Raw genomic sequence first — 19,604 nt, forward strand, 5'->3', positions numbered from 1 at the left:
TGTTTTTTGGTTATATAGTCTGAAAGTTACCAGTTCTATTGCTTATAATTTAATGACATTCTCTTACAGGATGTATTTGTTTAATATTTAGAAATGCACTTATAAGTTTAATTAAATTAAATATATTAAGTCTTTTACTGTAAATATAGTTAACAAGCAAAACTATTTATATTCCTCGTCATGAAGGATGTTGTAGTTTAAAATATAAATACATATTTATTATGTTTTGAATCTTAAAATCCAGTACAAACATATTACTTAGTGGGCAAATATATTGTCTCAGAAATCAGAAATCCTGCAGTCAGAGAATGGAAGTCACTTGTTTTTAGGCCTTTTAATTTTAGACGCAGTTTTCCAGGAATTCAGCTCACCCTGTCTCTTTGGAGATATACTGTTCTACTCCATTTCTTCAGTATTATTAAGGATTTTATTGTTTTTAACAAAAGCAGATACCTCCTCCAGCATGTTAAATATTTTGGTTTCTTCAGAAAGAAAAAAATTGATCTGTGAAGGAAACACCAAAATGGCTTTAATATTGTCCTTTTTAAATTCCTTTATCAGTGGTAAACAGGATTTTCTCTTACTCATTACTTTACAGGAATAATCATTGTCAAATCTAACTACATGTTCACGTATTTTAATAGGTGGGCTGGACCATGCTGATATTAATATTTGATCTTTTTCTAAGCTATACATGAACTCAACTATAATTGAACATGATGGTAAGTTTTACTTCTTAGAAGGTGCTCTCAGGGATCTATGTGCCCTTTCAATTCCAAAAGATGAAGTTTCAGGTTGGCTTAATGTTTTATGTAGCCAGGTAGTTAAGATGTTTATTATATTTTCTCCCTCATACTTTTCAGTTATACCTTAAATTCTAATGTTATTTTGTCTCAGTCTATTTTCTAAATCATCAATTTTTTTATGTGAGACAGTTATTTTGTTTTAAAAAAAATTAGTCTGAGACTCACCTTCAGTTATTCTCTCTTCATAATTATTTAAAGTTTCTTTCATACTGCTGATATGTACTTTGTTGTGTCATAAGCATTTCTAAATGTTCCATCTTCTTTCTGGTCTTTTCTGTGAAACTTTCTAGTTTGGCATCCAGTTTGTGTATTTTAAGTAATACATCCTGCATACTAGATATTAGTGACTTTATGTCTTTTTTAACACGAGAATCCTGCGTACCACTTCTTGAGTGGCTCATGTGAAAGTCTCTTCTCTTTTCACAAGCAGTTAAAATTTTGACAGAAATTTACAGCTTTTGAGTAACTTGATACTATAAATCTTTTCTCTGACTATTAGTGAACAAAATTAGCTAACAAGTATCTCCATATTTTAATTTTTGATTATATTTTCTGTCAGAGAAAAGTTTTCAGCCACAGAGCTTTTACTGCTTGCTGCTCTCAGTTAGCCATCTTGACCATACCCTGTAGTGACCATTTTTAATTGTTTTTCTTAATCCAAAATTAAATTTCTCTTTATGTGAGCATCAGACCAGCAGACATCACAGGAGGACTGATCTGTTGTACAGTTCATTGATGTGTCACAACCTGGATGCTTGTTCAAGCTTTCCAGCAAAAGTGCTTCTTGGTCAACATTTTGCCTGGATAGGGTTTACATTTAGAATCCACATCTGAATTACTGACAGAAAAGCAAGTAAAGCTAACCCAAATGATCTGTTAAGAATATTTTTGTAGTTAATGTTTGAAGTAAAAAAAAAAAAAAAGTATGCCTAACACATATCTTTTTAAAGTAATTTGGGATATTAATTTCCAGGGCAGTCCATAGTCAATTTTGCACTGCAGTTAAAACAGATATAGTCTGCTTTTTTAATCAACTCCCAAGTTTAATTAACTGCTGTATACTTAGCTCAGTGAGACCCCAGAACTGTGAACCAAAGAAGGTTTTCCTTATTCTCAACTTTGCTACATCTCTGATTTATATTTAGAGTTGCAGACCAGTAATAGAATGCTAGGAAGCTTGCCCCTCATGATTTTCTGTTTTCTTGTTAAGTCAAATGAGTGAGTTGTGGACTTGTTGGATGAGTTTCATTGCAGTTTCGCAAGTTTGACATTTAGCTATGGATCTGTTTTTAGTATGCCATTCATTCATTCTCTGATGCCCATATTATCCAGTTCAGGGTTGCAGGGGAGCCAAAGGGTATATACTGGCACTCAAGGGGTGCAAAGCAGAGAGACTAACCTTGGTTATGATTAGAGTCCATTATAGGATGCAAACATGCATTCACGCAGCCATGGCATGCACTGTTATAGATGCTTTAGAGGATCTCTGATTACCCTATAGAGTGCCATTGTAAGATGGAAGAAACTGTAGGACTGGGTAAAAACCCACACAGAAAGATAGAAAGGATGGGCAGCCTTTTCACAGAAGGCACCCTAGCCAAGAATCAGACTGGTGAATTAAGTGATGTGATGCAGTATCACTAACCCCTGTGCCACTATGCCATTATATTAAATCTAATTTGCAGTTATTTTCACATGTTGCATTCTAGTTTGTCTATAGTTTATGTAAATTTTAAAATAAAACAATGACAAAGTCAATTATTTTCTTAAAAATATAATGTGCTAAAACATTGTACATTTGACTTTTCTAGGTCCTAAGCAATATTCACACAGTCAGAGCTGCATGGAATCAGAAGAATCCCAAGATGTGGTCCTTTTCACCAAGGGTACGGTTGAGCTGCTAAAACTTACATGTAGATATTTTGATGTGCTCCTGTTTGTTATTGGATACATTAGCCATTCATGCATAGTCTAGAACCAAATGTTTAAAAATGCTTTGCATAACACAATCAATGTTATGCTTTGCATAACATTGATTGTGTTCTAGCAAACTGTGTATAAGGATTATTTACATACACCAAACTCCTAGGAGTAGTAATTGACAGCAGTCTCAAATTTGACATACACATAGCACAAACAATCAAAAAAGTAAACAAAAAACTGGGTCTACTGTATAGAAACAAGCAATTCTTGACCAGCTATACCAAAGCCGCTGTCGCAAGAACTCACCTGTTATCCACCCTACTGTATGCCTCCCCAATCCTGACTAATCTTCGCCAAAGTGAACAAAACAAAACTGAATCTTGCTATAACGAGATTGCTAAGTTTGAGTTGCCCCAACTACTACTAATTACATAACTCTTCATAGCCCATAAACTGTACTACCACCCTGACTAAACTCCAGCGCTACAGGAGCTAATACAGCCCTACACCACCACCCGTACCTTAAGATCTACAGACCAAAATCTCATAACTGTCTTCAAACACAAGAATGAAGCAGGCAAAGCTCTCTTTGCTTGTACAATAGCTAAATTTTGGAACTCACTCCCAAAGCACATAACTTCTATCAGCTCTGTCTCACTATTCAGGAAACTACTTAACACCTACTACTCTACCAATTGGCTGTGCCCTTGTGACCCCCCCAGATTAACTCACTTTCCTTTCAGTACTGCTATGATTCTGCTGAACCTTCACCACTTATCTATTAACTACTTCATTCTTAACAAACAAGGTTTTTAAATTACTTATTTTTCCAAACAGTGTTATTCAGAAGGTTTTTTTTGTTATACTTCACCTATGTAAAAATGTTAAATATGTTCCAATATGATTGTATGGGAATGTACTACTGTTTTTGTTTATGTTTTATATGTGGAGCTTTTCTCCCTGGGCCTCTGCTGAAAATGGACCTGTATCCAGTCGGACTTTCCCGGTCATCAAATGTAAAATAAAATAAATAAATAAAATAAATATTTTCAGTATTACTCAAAACAAGAAATAGTCTGTTGTTTGTTTATCTTTTTGTTTTTTATGTGTTTATTGTGCTTGTTTACCAGGATGGCCTTACTAGGCCATGCAAGATACCTTTCATTTGAGCCCCAGGGAAAAAAGTCCAAAAGGTTTATAACAAAAATAATGATAATAGTAAAACCATCTGAGTAACAATATTTTCATACAAAAAAACAAAAAATATGACAAATTCAACATTCAGTGGTATAAATACAGCTGACTGGCTTCATGATGCAGAGGTACAGATCCCTGACTGTGACCCAGATGACCAGGGTTTGATTAACAGTCCCGGCAGTGGAGGAGCCAGGTTGGGAGGAGGATGAGTGTTGGGGCATGACCCACATGCCTCCCTAGGGAGGTGAAGAGGGTTGAACGCACTCTGGAGCACATAAGGAGATGCAGTTTCCTTGGTAATGACTAGAAAAGCCACTGTTAAGTGCTTTTTTTGGCAGGAGCAGGGCTGTTTGGAGGAATGTCCCTTACATAAGTAATTAGGCAACATATACAGCCAATACATTACATTTCCCCTCCCTGGCACGTTGCCAGGTAAGCACAAGGTGTCTTGTTACTCCTTTCTTGGGAAACCAGTGCCAGGCTATAGAAAGGCATGTTCTGCTAGAGGCACAGCATTCACCACAGCATTCCTCAGAGGCGCTGATAACCGGGTAAGTTTTGGAAGCAGTTACAGTGTCTTCTGGCTATACTTTTTCTAAACTTTACAGTTTGGGTTCTACATCTAGGGCCATGGCAGGCTTTGCTACAGCCATTATTCAAGGACCGCTCTCTTTATAGCCCATTTAGGGCTAGTCGCCTACTAGTCATTATCCTCTGAGGGATCTTCGAAGAAGTGATAACTGCAGCACTGAATATTACAAAGAACATAGTATAACTGTGTTAAGAACTTATTGAACCAAAAAAAAAACTATGGAGCAGTTAAAGCATCAAAAAAAAAAAATGCAGACAACAACTAGCTGCAGGTACAAATTTTATTTAAAAAAAAAAAAAAAAGAGCTTTAGACCATTTGTGTACTGCAGACTGCTTCCGGTTAAAAAAAACAGTTCCGCTATCACCAACTTTTAAATCTTTAAAACAACACTGCCTTCTAGTGGCTAAATTACATGTAATAACTAAGTAATGTAAAAAGTATATTATTCATAACGATAATCTCTCTAAGATCTCTAAAATACTTCCATAAATTACAAAAATTGCTATAAACAATAATGTTAAAATGTTATAAAATGGTCAGTACATTCATTAAGTAATGTCCTTCTTTCTAACTGTGTAATCATGTTGATAAGTTCAGTGTTTAATGCATTTATGGTCTTTCCTGTGTAGAAAGCTGGGCGGGTACCAAGCTTGGCTAAATAAACCACCCCTGAGGTGCTGCAATTAAACTTTCCATTAGGGTAAATGGATCTTGGGTAGTTACCCATGTAATAATTGAACCTTCATATATGAACCTTCATTGGCTACAAGCTCCACATTTGAGCATTCCTTTTGCAGACAAGTTGTTTCACCCTTTCTTGTTAAATGTACAATCACATTTAATTTTTAAATGTGTTCATTTTTTTGTATACTATAGTGGGATTCTGACCTAAACTTCATCTAACCCCTGTGTTTTAATATAACTAACCCAGTTATGTGTTAATATGTTCTTGACATCTTTGCACTGTTAAAACTACACACATACAGTGGATATATAAAGTGTACACACCCCTGTTAAAATGCCAGGTTTTTGTGATATAAAAAATGAGACCACAATAAATCATTTCAAAACATTTCCCACCTTTAATGTGACCTATAACCAGTACAATTCAATTGAAAAACAAACAAATCTGTTAGGGGAAAAAATATAAAAAAATAAACAATGTACAATAAGCTGGTTGCACAAGTGTGCACACCCTTAAACCAATACTTTGCTGAAGCACCTTTTGATTTAATTACAGCATTCAGTTTGATTGGGTAGGAGTATGTCAGCATGGCGCATGTTGATGTGGCAATATTTGTCCACTCTTCCTTGCAAAAGCGCACCAAATCTGTCAGATTGCAAGGGCATCTCTTGTGCACAACCCTCTTCAGGTCACCCCACAGATTTTCTATTGGATTTAGTTCCGGGCACCGGATGGTCCATCCAAAACTTTAATTTTCTTCTGGTAAAGCCATTCTTTTATCGATTTGGATGTTTGCTTGGGGTCCTTGTTGTGTTGAAAGGTGAAATTCCTCTTCATCTTCAGAGCAGACGCCTGAAGGTTTTGAGCCAAATGTGACTGGTATTTGGAGCTGTTCATAATTCCCTTCCACCCTGACTAAAGCCCCAGTTCCAGCTGAAGAAAAGCAACCCCAAAGCATGATACTGCCACCACCATGCTTCACCATGGGGATGGTGTTCTTTTGGTGATGCAAAGTGTTTTTGCACCAAACGTACCTTTTGAAATTGTGGCCAAAAGGTTCAGCTTTGGTCTCATCAGACCATAACACATTTTTCCCACATGCTTTTGGGAGACTTGATGTATTGTTTTGCAAATTTTAACCAGGTCTGGATGTTTTTCTGTGTAAGAAAAGGCTTCCGTCTTGCAACCCTACCCCATATTCCAGACATATGGAGAATATATGGAGATTGTTGTCACATGTAGTACACAACCAGTTCTTGCCAGAAATTCCCGCAACTCCTTCAGTGTTGCTGTAGGTCTCTTGGCAGCCTCCCTGACCAGTTTTTGTTTTGTTTTTTCATCAATTTTGCAGGGGCGTCCAGTTCTTTGCAACGTCACTGTTGTCGCATATTTTCTCCACTTTTTGATGACTGTCTTCACTGTGTTCCATGGTATATCCAATGCTGTGGAAACATTTTTTGTACCCTTCTTCAGAATGATACCTTTCAACAATGAGATCCCTTTGATGCTTTGTAAGCTCTTTGCGAACCATGGCTTTTGCTGTAGCAGGCAACTGAATAAATGTTAGGAAATTCCTACTAGGGCAGCTGAATTTTATTTGGGGTTAATCAGAGTCTTTTTAATTGATGGCAGGTGTATACCCAAGAAGACTGAATGCTGTAATTGACTCAAAAGGTGCTTCAACAAAGTATTAGTTTAAGGGTTTGCACATTTATGTAACTAGCATATTGTACGTTTTTTTATATTTTATATTTTTGCCCTTACAGATCTGTTTGTTTTTCAATTTAATTGTACAGGTTATAGGTCACATTAAAGGTGGGGAAAGTTGTGAAATGATTTATTGTAGTCTCATTTTTTTATATCACAAAAACCTGGCATTTTAACAGGGGTATGTACACTTTTTAAATCCACTGTATGCTCTAGAATATGCTTGTGTATGCCCAGTATGCCCACTTGAAACAAGAGTCGTGTCACTGTCCTTATTCCCTGAATTCCCCAAACCATGTTTCAATATGGATTTAGGACAAGCTTTTCTTTCCGTTACTATCTCTTGTATTAAACTTTCAACAAAGTCCAAAGGATAATTCCTATCCCTAAACATCTTAATGTTTTCTCTTCATTAACAAACATGTTATCCTTGGACACCAAGCATAACAGTCTAACAAACTGAGTTCTTCTTCTGCCACATAGGATGATGGCTATTAGAATGTAGCAGACTGTTCAAATAAGTCTCTTTTCTAAAAATGTTTGATACAAACCGTCCCTATTTGGTATCTTTTGAAATTGTTGCATCAAAAAAAATCTATTGATTCTTCACTGTACTGTCCTTTGAAAGTTAAAAACTAGTAGTTTGGTTTAAATATTGTAAAAATTCATCAATAATCAAGTCCATACTATAAATACATCACCTAAAAAACAAAATAAGACCTAATGTAACCACTGTATATGGAAGAAAATACAAAATTTTTCTGCCACAACCACAATGCAATGTTAGCAAATACCGGGGGCTGCTGAAGCCCCCGTGTCAACTCCCTTTGTTTGTTCAATATGCTGTCTTTCAAAATAAAGTTATTAATAAGAACCAGTTCCATAGCCTCAAGTACAATTTCAGTGGTACGTGCATCCAATTTTGTGTCGCAGGTTAAAGCATCCCGAAACCACTGTAAGCCTTCTTGTTGCGGAATCACTAAAAACAGGTCCTTAATATCAACATTTAAAAAAACAATCCCTGTTGAATGGAACTTGATGGAACCTATCCAAAAAATGCCAAGTGTCTTTAAGTACATAGTTTTTATCTTCAAAAATGGTTTCAGGATGTGGTCAACATATTTTGGTAGAGGTCTGGTTTTTGATCCTCTTGCAGCTACTATCAGTCAAAGTGGTGGATTGAATACTAGCTTGTGTACTTTTGGTATTCCAAAAATATTAGGAATTGTAGGATTGCCCACTCTAAGGTACTCCAAAAGGGAAATGTCAAAATCAGAATTAATTGGTAAGTCACCCAGCCAGTAACGAATCTTGCAATATCCAAGTTAGTTGCATTCTTTCTCACCGTAGAGAAACTTAGTCACTCACTGTCATGTAAAAATTGCAACATTTTCTGAGAAAAAACATGACTGTCCATCACAACAGCTCCCCCACCTTTGTCAGATTTCATAATTGTAATAGACTGGTAAACCATCAAATCTCTAACCAATTTGAATTCCTCCTTAGAGAGGTTGTTGTAGCCTCCACCTTTATTCAAGGCCCACATTACTTTTCCGCATGCAGCTTCAAAGGAGGCTAAAACAGGATCGAACGGTGGGTTGAATACACTAGATCTGTGTAATGTTTGATCAACATGACTTCCCAAGCCTTCATCATTAAAAAAAGTTGCAAATTCAATTTGCGTACAGTTTTAATTCTAAAATACTGTCTACCATATTGAATTGTTTGGTTGGTACAAAAGTAAAACCTTTACAAAACAAATCAAATAAAGGGGTTGTATTCAAATGGCTGTAGTTGAATATGTTAAACCCTTTAAAGTGATGTACAGTACCTTCACAGAGTAGAGTAATGTCCAGTGTTATCTCCACTGTTGTCTTCGGTAACTCCTCTACCCTTTCTTATTGGAATATTCCTCCCCTTGAAGATTCTTCCTAACAGTTGACTGGTACAAATCCTGATGGTTCATCTTGTTGTTTCTGTTTGAAATTTTGGAAGACCTGCAGAGACTCTTGGGCTTGTCTAAAAAAAAAAAAAAAAACTGTCTCCCTCTGTTTGAAACCATCATTTTCACCTGTGTTGTCGTCACCTTCATCCCGGTCACTAGTAAACTGTACACGATTTCTGCTGGCTCCACTAGGAATTGGGTGTGCTTGATTTGTTTCTTATTGTAACCAATGTCTTGCTAACTTATTTTCCTTCCTCCATTTGACTAGTGAACATTCCTCGTCGATCCTCACCAGGATACTGACATATCGCTCCTCCATATGACTAAATAATAAGCCTGTAGTGATATTTTCTTATAAGATCCTAATTTCCTTGTCTGACTTTTTTAATGTCTGTTCATTGTCTCTGTGTCCATGCATTTCAAACCAACCCGGTAAAAAAAAAAAAAACATATCAGTTCCTTGTGCAAGTACGAGCCTTCTTGCACACCATTTGGGAATTTGAATAACTGTAAACCCATAGGTATACTTCTGGAGGAAGCACTGTCTTTGAAAAATAAATTGTCTACTTGTAACCTCCTGTATTTGGACAAAAGTTTTTCAAATTCATTCATTTTCCCCTTTAATGTGACATTCTTTTCTTTATCAGATTCCACAGGTGGTACATAACCAGGTGCCAGTCAGTAAAAGAACAACTAGCTTCAAGATTCTGGGTTTTCAGTCTAACTCTCTGGGTGAAAAATCCTTCACATTTTTCTGGTAGTGACCAAAGGTTGCTTCAGTGTTTTCTTCTGTATTTCTAAGTCCTGTATGCATCTGCAAATCTCTGCACCTGCTGTATTCACTGGATTGGGATCATGAACTCTCAGTACACTCAAGTCACTCTTCTTACTGACTGTCAAGGGCTGTGCACCCAAAACCCTGTCCAATTTGCAGGACAGCTGTGTTAACAAGTTGATTAAGACAGTTAAATCCATGGGAAAACCGTTAATACTTGCTCCATTGTCAGGAACAGTTAACTCTGGTGTTGTCAAACAGTTCTTGAGACATCATACCTTGCTGCAAATGGGCCGTGGACATTATAATATAAATTGAGCCAAAAAAAAAAACTACGGAACAGTAAAAGCATCAAAAACAAAATACTGCAGATGCCTGCTAGCTCCAGGTATGAACTTTATTGAAAAAAAAAGTGCCTTTGTCCACTTGTTTACTGTAGACCTCTTCAGATTAAAAAAAAAAAAGTTCTTCCAGCACCAACTTTTAAATCTTTAAGACAACACTGCTATCTTGTGGTTAAATTGCTACATTACATGTAATAACTAAATAATGTATATTGTACATAACAATATTCTCTCTGAGATCTTTAAAATACTTCCATAAATTACATAAATTGCTGTAAACAGTAATATTATAACATTGTAAAATGGTCAGTACATTCATTAAGTAATTAAAAATCTAAATATTGGACCTTTTGCGTACTAATGAACTTTTAATGGAAGTTCTATCATTAATGCCTGGGGAATAAGTTGCATTCAAAAGTACCTGCCAGTGCAGTTCCAGTCTTTACATAAAGGATTCCCAGTGGTCTCCCCTTTCGAAGCATGGTACTTTCTCCAATATGAAAAAGAAAAACTTTTTGAATTTTTCACAACTTAGAATGCTTGTATAAGGCATTGTTCATGTCCTTCTTTATAATTACATAATTGTGTTGATAAATTTTATGTTTTAATGCATTTATGTTCTTTTCTATATAGAAAGCTGGTCAGGTACCACACTGGGCTAAAGAAACCACACCTGAAGTGTTTCAATTAAATTTCCCATTAGGGTAAATGGAGCTTGGGTAGTTACCCACTGTAATAATAGAACCTTCATATATGATCCTGCATTGGCTGTAAGCGCCACATTTAAACATTCCTTTTGCAATCAAGTTGTCTCCCCCTTTCCTGTTAAATGTACTTGCAAATTTAGTATTTAAATTCATTTCTTTTTTTGTACACTGTAGTGGGATTCTGACCCAATTTTTCATCTAACCCCTGTGTTTTAATATAACTAACCCAGTTTCATGTTAATATGTTCTTGACATCTTTGTTTGTACTGTTAAAACTATGCACATATGCTCTAGAATATGCTTGTGTATGCCCTGTGTATCCACTTGAAACAAGAGTCATGTCAATGTCCTTGTTTCCCTTATTCCCCAAACTGTATTTCAATACGGATTTATAATAGCCTTCTCTTTCCGTTATTGTCTCTTGCATAAAACTTTCAACAAAGTCCAAAGGATAATTCCTTTCCCTAAACATCTTAATTAATGTTTTCACTTCATTAACAAACATGTTATCCTGAAACACCAAGTGGGGCAATCACATAAATTGAATTTTTACTACATTCTTCTTCTGCCAGATGGGGTGATGGCTGTTAAAATGTAACAGACTGTTTGAGTAAGTCTATTTTCTAAAAATTGTCGATACAAACCGTTGTTGTTTGGCATCTTTGTAAGTCATTGTATCTAAAAAGTGTATTGATTCTTCATTATACTGGCCTTTGAAAGTTATGAAAACTAGTAGTTTGGTTTAAATACTGTAAAAATTCATCAGTAATCAAGTAACTGGCAGTCCCTACAGTAAACACTAGCGGCCAGGATGAAGGTTCCAACAACACGAGTGTCAACAACAGTTTCAAACAGGTTGAGACCATCTTCTTAGACAAGCTCTAGAGTCCTCACGGGTTGTCTATGATTTTGAACAGACACAACAAGATGAAACGTCCAGATTTGTGTCACTCACCTTTGAGGAAGAATCTTCAAGCAGAGGAATGTTACAGTATGAAGGAGCAGAGGAGTTACTGGAGACAACAGTGGAGATAACACTGGTCATTACTCTACTCTATAAAGGTGCTGTACATCACTTTAAAGGGTTTAACATATTTAACTATAGCCATTTGAATATCACCCCTTTATTTGGTGATTTGCTTTGTAAAGGTTTTACTTTTGTACAAGCCAAAAGAATCAGTATAATAGATAGTATTTTAGAATTAAAACTGTTTGTATGCAAATTGAATTTGTATATTAGAATTAAAATTGTTTGTACTCAAATTGAATTTGTAACTTTTTTTTAATGAAGAATGCTTGGAAAGTCATGTTGATCAAACATTGCACAGATCTAGTGTATTCAACTTGCACAAATCTAGTGTATTCAACCCACCACTCAATCCTGGTTTAGCCTCCTTTGAAGCTGCATGTGAAGAAGTAATGTAGGACTTGAATAAAGGTGGAGGCTACAACAACCTCTCTAAGGAGGAACTCAAATTGGTTAGAGATTTGATGGTTGACCGGTTTACTAAATTTATGAAACCCGACAAAGGGGGGGAGCTGTTGTGATGGACAGCTATGTTTATTCTCAGAAAATATTGCAAGTTTTACACTATGGTGAGTTTTTCCTCTACTGCGAGTAAGAATGAGATTAACTTGACATATCATAACATTGCTTATCGACTGGATGACTTACAGATGAATTTTGATTCAGACATTTCCATTTTAGCATACCTTAGAGTGGACACACCTATAATTCTTAATATTTTTGGAATACTGAAAGTACACATGTCAGTCATCAATCCACCACTTCGACTGACAGTAGCAGCAAGAGGATCGAAAACCAAACCTCTGCCAAAATATGTTGAGCACATCCTGAAACCATTTTTGAAGATGAAGACTATGTACTTGGCATTTTTTGGATAGATTGTATCAAGTTCCATTCAACAGGGAAGTTATTTTTTTAACTGTTGATGTTAAGGGCCTGTTTTTAGTTATTCCGCACCAAGAAAGCTTACAGTGGTTTTGAGATGCTTTAACCTTTAGCATGAAACTGAGTAGCTGTACCATTGACATTGTAATTGAGGCTATGGAATTGATTCTTATTAATAATTTTGTTTATTTTGAAGCAGAGTTATTTTAAACAAACAAAGGGGGTTACCATTCGAGCTTCAGGTAGCCTTGATGTTTGCTAATGTTGAATTGTGGTTGTGGGAGAAAAATGTTGTATTTCCTTCCATATATAGTGGTTACAATAGGTCTTAATTCCATTTCTTAGACAATGTATTTATTGCATAGACTGGTAGTTCCTTGATTATTGATGAATTTTTACAGTATTTAAACCAAACAACTAGTTTTTTTTTAACTTTCGAAGGACAGAGCAATGAAGAATCAATAGATTTTTTAGATGCAAACCATCCCTGTTTGGCATCTTTGGAAATTGTTGTATCGGCAATTTTTAGAAAAAGAGACTTATTTGAACAGCCTGTTACATGTTATCATCCTTATTTGAACAGTCTGCTATATTTTATCATCCTATATGGCAGAAGAAGAATGCAGCAAAAACTCAGTTTATTAGACTGTCCCGCTTGGTGCCTGAGGAGGGCAGTTTGTTAATGAAGTGAAAACATTAATTAAGATGCTTAGGGATAGGAAATATCCTTTGGACTTTGTTGAAAGTTTAATGGAAGAGATAGTAACTGAAAGAGAAGGTCGTTATAAATCCATATTGAAATATGGTTTGGGGAATTCAGGAACAAGGATAAAGACATGACTCTTGCTTCAAGTGGACACACAGGGCATACACAAGCATATTCTAAAGCATATTTATTTATTTGCCATTTGTTGATTGGGTTAGTCTGGCTGGGCAGGTGCCCTTTTTCAGCAGAGACCCGAGGAGAAACTTCCAGATTACAGTGTTTATAATTAGAATAAAGAGTGAATTACAGAAAACATACAGAAAATGCAGGTATAAACAAGATCATAAAGTATGTGCCTAGTGTTGCACATTCTTATAAAGGTACAGTTGTTATCCTGTGATAACATGTAGATGAGTCAAGTTGGAAGGTAGGAAAATAATGAAAAACATAGAAGAGTAAGGTTAGATGGTAGGAAAAAGGGAAAGAGGAAAGGAAGGGCTAGAGGTAGGCAGCTACATTAAAACGCCGGGGTTAGATGAAAAATTGGGCAGAATCCAAGTATAGTGTACAACAAAGGAATGAATTTAAAAATTAAATTTGAGAGTACCTTTAACAGGAAAAGAGGGAACAACTTGGCTGCAAAAGGAATGTTTAAATGTAGTGCTTACAGCCAATGTAGGGTCATATATGAAGTTTCTATTATTATAGTGGGTAACTACCCAAGATCCATTAACCCTAATGGGAAATTTATTTCCAATGCCTCAGGGGTGGTTTATTTAGCCCAGTATGTTACCTGCCCAGCTTTCTACATAGGAAAGACCATTAATGCATTAAAGCAGAATTTATCAACACGATTACACAGTTAGAAAGAAGGACATGAATAAGCATTCTAAGCCATGTGAAACATTCAGAAAGTTTTTGGTTTTCATATTGGCGAAAGTAGCATGTTTTGAAAGGGGATGCAATTGGGAATCCTTTGTAGGGAGATCAGAACTACATTGGCAAGTAATTTTGAATGCAACTTATCCCCCAGGCATTGATGACAGAATTTCCATTACTAGTTCATTAGTAAACAAAAGGTCCAAGATTTGGATTTTTAATTATTTATATTTCGTTATTACATGTAAGCAGCAATTTGACCACTAGATTCCAGTATTGTCTTGAGTACTTTTGAATGCAACGTATCCCCCAGGCATTGATGACAGATTTTCCATTACTAGTTTATTAGTAAACAAAAGGTCCAAGATTTAGATTTTTGATTATGGTGGTGGTGCTGCGGTAGCGTTGTCACCTCACAGTAAGACGCTGTCTGGTTTGATTCTCAGGTAGAGCATCTTCTGCGTGGAGACATGCATGAATGGGCGTACCTTCATTGAAGGTTGTGCATCAGGGCTGGTAACTCGGCACGTAAAAATCAACTATCAATCATTAGCGGACCGGAGTTCCGCTGTGGTAACCCCTAACCGGGAAAAGCCGAAAGACACAACAACAACATTTAGTTATTACATGTAAGGCAGCAATTTGACCACTAGATTGCAGTATTGTCTTAAGTATATAAAAGTTGGTGATGGAAGAACTGTTTTTTTAATCTGAAGAAGTCTACAGTAGACAATTGGACGATAACACTCATTTTTTTTACTAATATTCATACCTGGAGCTAATGGGCGTCTGCGTTTATTTTTTGTGTTTGATGTGTAAAGCACTTACTGTAACTGTAGCTATTCACATATAATCACTGTTGCATTCCCTGTTCCCACCCATCTTCCCCCATGTTATCCTGCTTTGGGCATCCTGGAGTTGGAATGGGTATCCCTTTCACCTTTTTTCTCCCAGATTCCCCTCTCAGTTTTTATCAGTCTTCTTCCTTCATCTATAGTAAACCACAGTACATTTTATACTAAAACAAGATGCCAATTATACAATTAATTAATAAAAATTGGCAATTAATTAAATAACACTTTCCAATTAAAATCCTCATTTAGACCAAAAGGAGACATTGTTTTGAATTTCAGCATGTATACAGCTTCTTTATACAATAAAGCTGATTTAATGTCTACATTATTATAACCAGTAACTTGTATTTGTTAAAAATATGTTTAGTACTAAATTTAACACCATTAATATATGAAAATTAGATACAATATATTTACAGGGCTTTTACTTATTATATATATATGTACCAGTTAAACCAATGTTCTGATACAATCCAATCCAATCCAAAATAAATTATACTTGCTTTAAGGAAAATCTCAGCTTTAAATTCAGACATGTCTGGACACTATCTAAGGAACATAAATAATCCCAAAATTGCTTAATAATTTTCACAAATTCTACAAAAAACATCCAAATGTAGAACAAAATATATATAATTTTATTATTTCTGATGTATACAATACAATATTTATCACTATATTTCACCCAAACTGATTGTAAGTTTGATTGTAAGTCTTTCATCATTATTCTGCCAATATTTAAACCCTTGAGTTGATGGTAAGTAATCTTGTTAAATTAAAAAATTGTGAGTTTTAGAAAAATATACCAGCTCAACTAAATATTCAGTTTCTTCCTTCATCTATGCCTGTCTAGAGCTTGGGATGAAAAATTGCCAGTGGGGATAAAATTCTTTGGTTTACTTGTGCTCTGAGACAAGTTCTTTGTCCATCCAGGGCAGAAACGATGCCCCTCTTATACCATTGGTGTCCTGACAACTTAGTGGGAGGAGGTCATCTGAAACCAGCAGTGGGAGAGGTAGAGCGCTGAAACTTAGACAGTCTTTTAGCTCTTGCAGCAGGAATCTTAGAAGTAGTGACTGTAATAGTGAATTTACTCAAACATCTATAGTTACGTTTAGTTCCTAATGCAACTGTAGTTTTTACCATGATGATGGATGTGTATGATTAGGTATATCTCCCTCCTTTCCTTTGCCCTTTTGATCTGGAGTTTGATCTTGTATTTAGAGTGTGTTATTTTTCTCCTTGGTCTCTTTCCTTCTTAGGCTGTGCTTTCTGTGAGCTGTCAGAGATATGGAGAGGGGTCCTTCATTGAAAAGGTTTGTGAGTAAAATGGGAGAGTTTGCTGGCCTAGAAAAAAAAAGTGCTGAGGTGTCCAAGTCCTGCCAGCCTTGATTCTAAGGGGGGATGGATTTAATCCTACACATCTGTTGCACCCCTATGATTCCTTTAGCAAGACTACACATGAGGAAGTTGTTGTGGCACCTTAGAAGTGTATGACATGAACCAACTTAGTCCATAGAGGAAAACATCTCCTTGCTATCATGCACAAAATAGGAAGTCATATAGGGGGAGTCCTCAGATGGAGGCAAATTCTGGTGTTCCATTTAAAAAAGAGTCAGAGATACAGACCTTGACCACATATGCCTAGAACACAACCTGATGAGCCCATTCAGCCACTTTAAGGGTTTCGGGTTAGATAGGATGAGAAACAGTTCAGCAAACACATCAGTATCAAGGAAGTGATGGGTGAGATCCTTACTGTCAGGGCAGCCAGTTCATTGTGAAGACCAGAAGGGTTGGATCTGATAACAGACAACACTGTAGTTTTGTGATACTTCAACACAATGGGATACCCAAGAAAGAAAGGCTGAAAGAGCCACTAATGGCCTGTTTCAGGCCGAGTAATTATTGGCTGTCTTTGGTGATGCAGATAGCAGTGGAACAATCCATAACCCTGTCTTAGCTGTGCACTGCCTCAGTATATGCACCTCTTGACCTGGATCAAGTTATCCTTGGTACACCTAAAACTGCAAACCTTCAAGTTGACAGTCTGTATAATCTTTACCTGTTACCCATCTAGCAGCTTTTTTCCAGAGGATATGCTAAAAATAATTAGTAAGATTAGTAGGCCTAGAACTATGTAATTCTACAGTCTCTCTCTCGGCTTTTCCTGGTTAGGGGTCGCCACAGCAGATCACCTTGTCTGTTCATGATTGGCAATGGAGTTTTTACGGTGTCGAGTTGCCAGCCCGGCACCCAACCTTCCATGGAAGGCACACACATGCATGCACTCACGCCTAGGGCCAATTTTAGTGTGTCTAATCCACTTGCAGCATGTCTTTGGGGATGTGAGAGGAAACCGGAGCACCCGGAGGAAACCCACATGACCACAGGGAGGACATGCAGACTCTGCACAAAAGACACCCCAGCCGAAGATCGAACCAGAGAGCCTCTTGCTGTGAGGCAACAACACTAACCGCTGCACCACTGCAGCCGTCCTATGTAATTCTACAGTAACAGAATGGAAATGGATTTCCCTCTGGTGTCAGAGGAGTAATCAGTCCACTAATAAGGTGGAGTTAATTGTCTCTGGAATATAAAGTAGTTGTCATACCATTTTGCAACAGTGCTAAGTACAGGTCTAGCTTATTCTTTAGTAAAGGTGCACATATTTCCAGTTTCAGCCTGCCTTCCTCTTGACACTCCCTCTTGCATAATTGATTTCACTGAAACAGTTTGCCAGGGGCAACTCCACTTAAGGCTCCCGAAAAAATCAGTGACTCCACAGTGAGACTTAACATTGTACCAGAAGTGTTGACCCCATTCTCTCTTTGAAACAGCTGCCACTACCTCTCTCAAGTGTTTGCAGTGGAAAACAGCACTCTTACTGGTGGTTAAATCAGCCAGGACAATTTCTGACCTTCAGGCTCTTATGTGTAAAATGTCCCTTCCAGGTCTTCCACAAGAACAGAATCAGTTTTTATACAAATCTCTCCTTTAGCCTAAAGTTGTCACAGAATTGGCATTGAACTTTACCATTCAACTACCAGTCATCTTCTCTAACCCCCAGAATAAGCAACTAGAAGAAAGAAGCGTGCAGAACAGACCACCGGCAACATCCAAGTGTATTTAAGTGCTTTTTGTCAAGTTTCAGACTTCATCAGAAACTGATGAAGTCTGAAACTTGACGACAAGCACTTAAATAAACTTGGATTTTGCCGGTGGTCTGTTCTGCATGCTTCTTTCATCTAGTTGCTGCTTTTGAGTGGTTTTACTTTGTTTATTTCTTAATCCCCAGAATAGACAGAGAGAAATTTCCTTTCCATGGATGTTCACACGCAGCTGAGATCCTATCCTCATAGAACCAATGTCCTTAGAAAGACTGATCAGCTTTGTGTTTCCCTTGCAGCTGGCAGGGAAGGTAATTCTGCCTCTAAGCAGCCCACATCTAATGGCTGGCTCATGGTCTTAGTTTTTATCACCCTGCCTATGGGAAGACCTTGCAGAGACATGTCAAGCTAGAAGTCTAAACCTCAAAATGCACTCTCTCGAGGCACTCCTAAAAATGGAGAACATCGATATCTGTGCAGTAACTGAGACCTGGTTCAAGGCTCCAGGGAGCACCCCTGCAATACCAGGCTACAACTCTTACCACACTTTTCGGCCACAAAACCAAGACCGAAACACTAAAGGTGGAGGAGTGTCCATATTCACCAAGGATATTCACACCTCTGGCTACTTGCCCAACACAATGCATCTGAAATTCTCCAGGTGCAACTAACACTAGGTAAGACTGCAATCCAAATTGTAGCTTGCTACAGATCCCCCACCATGCCCCCAATATTCTCACTACACTATTCTAAACATACTGGAAAATATTAAGATACAATTAAACACCCTAATACTGGGTGATTTCAACTACCTTGCCATTAACTGGGAAAACTACTCAGGAACCAACTCCTTTTCCCAGCGGTATTTGGAATTCATAAATTCCAATGCCCTGGATCAAATAATCCATTGTCCCACCAGGAGCTCCAATATTTTAGACCTGGTCATTACCAACATGGGAGATAGATGCCCCACACCAGTGGTCACCCCCTCATTGGTCAGGTCTGACCATAAGCAAATCACCCTTGACATCTACATCCCACGCCCACCACCCAGTAAGGAAACCTCCTTAAAAAACTTCTCCAAAGCCAACTTCATGCTACTGAAGTCAGAAGTGACAAACTTCACGACACCCATGCAGACGGAATCTGAAAGTTCGACTGCAGAATCCTACACTAAGGCACTGTACGAGCACATCCACTCGTGCATGAATGTTGCCATCCCAAATAGAACCAAGATGCTCTTCTCCAAAAAAAGGAAGCCAATCTGGTGGTCCCCTGCTATAAACAAACTATACAACAGAAGGAAGAAACTGTTGCAGAAAAGAGGAAAATCCCAGGATGCAAAAAACTCCCTCACCAGCCTCAGTAAGAAGCAGAGAAGAAGTAAGAAGCTGAGATCCCTCATAAAATCCTCAAAAGCTAGTTACGAAAATAAAATTGCCAAAGATTCCAAAGACAACC

The 19,604-nt window shown here is 37.2% G+C and overlaps 1 protein-coding gene across 1 annotated transcript in view; it reads left to right on the forward strand.

Annotated features, from left to right (window-relative positions):
• NPHP1 (nephrocystin 1) overlaps positions 1 to 19,604 on the forward strand; it is a 1,368,595-nt gene that overhangs the window by 740,184 nt on the left and 608,807 nt on the right. Inside the window, exon 10 of the mRNA XM_044057279.1 lies at positions 2,618 to 2,692. Within this exon, the coding sequence (XP_043913214.1) occupies positions 2,618 to 2,692 (75 nt within the window). The remainder of the gene's footprint in view (positions 1 to 2,617; positions 2,693 to 19,604) is intronic.

Source organism: Protopterus annectens, chromosome 1.part2 (assembly GCF_019279795.1).
Source record: "Protopterus annectens isolate FY-2018-M chromosome 1.part2, PAN1.0, whole genome shotgun sequence".
Classification (NCBI taxonomy): Eukaryota; Metazoa; Chordata; order Ceratodontiformes; family Protopteridae; genus Protopterus; species Protopterus annectens.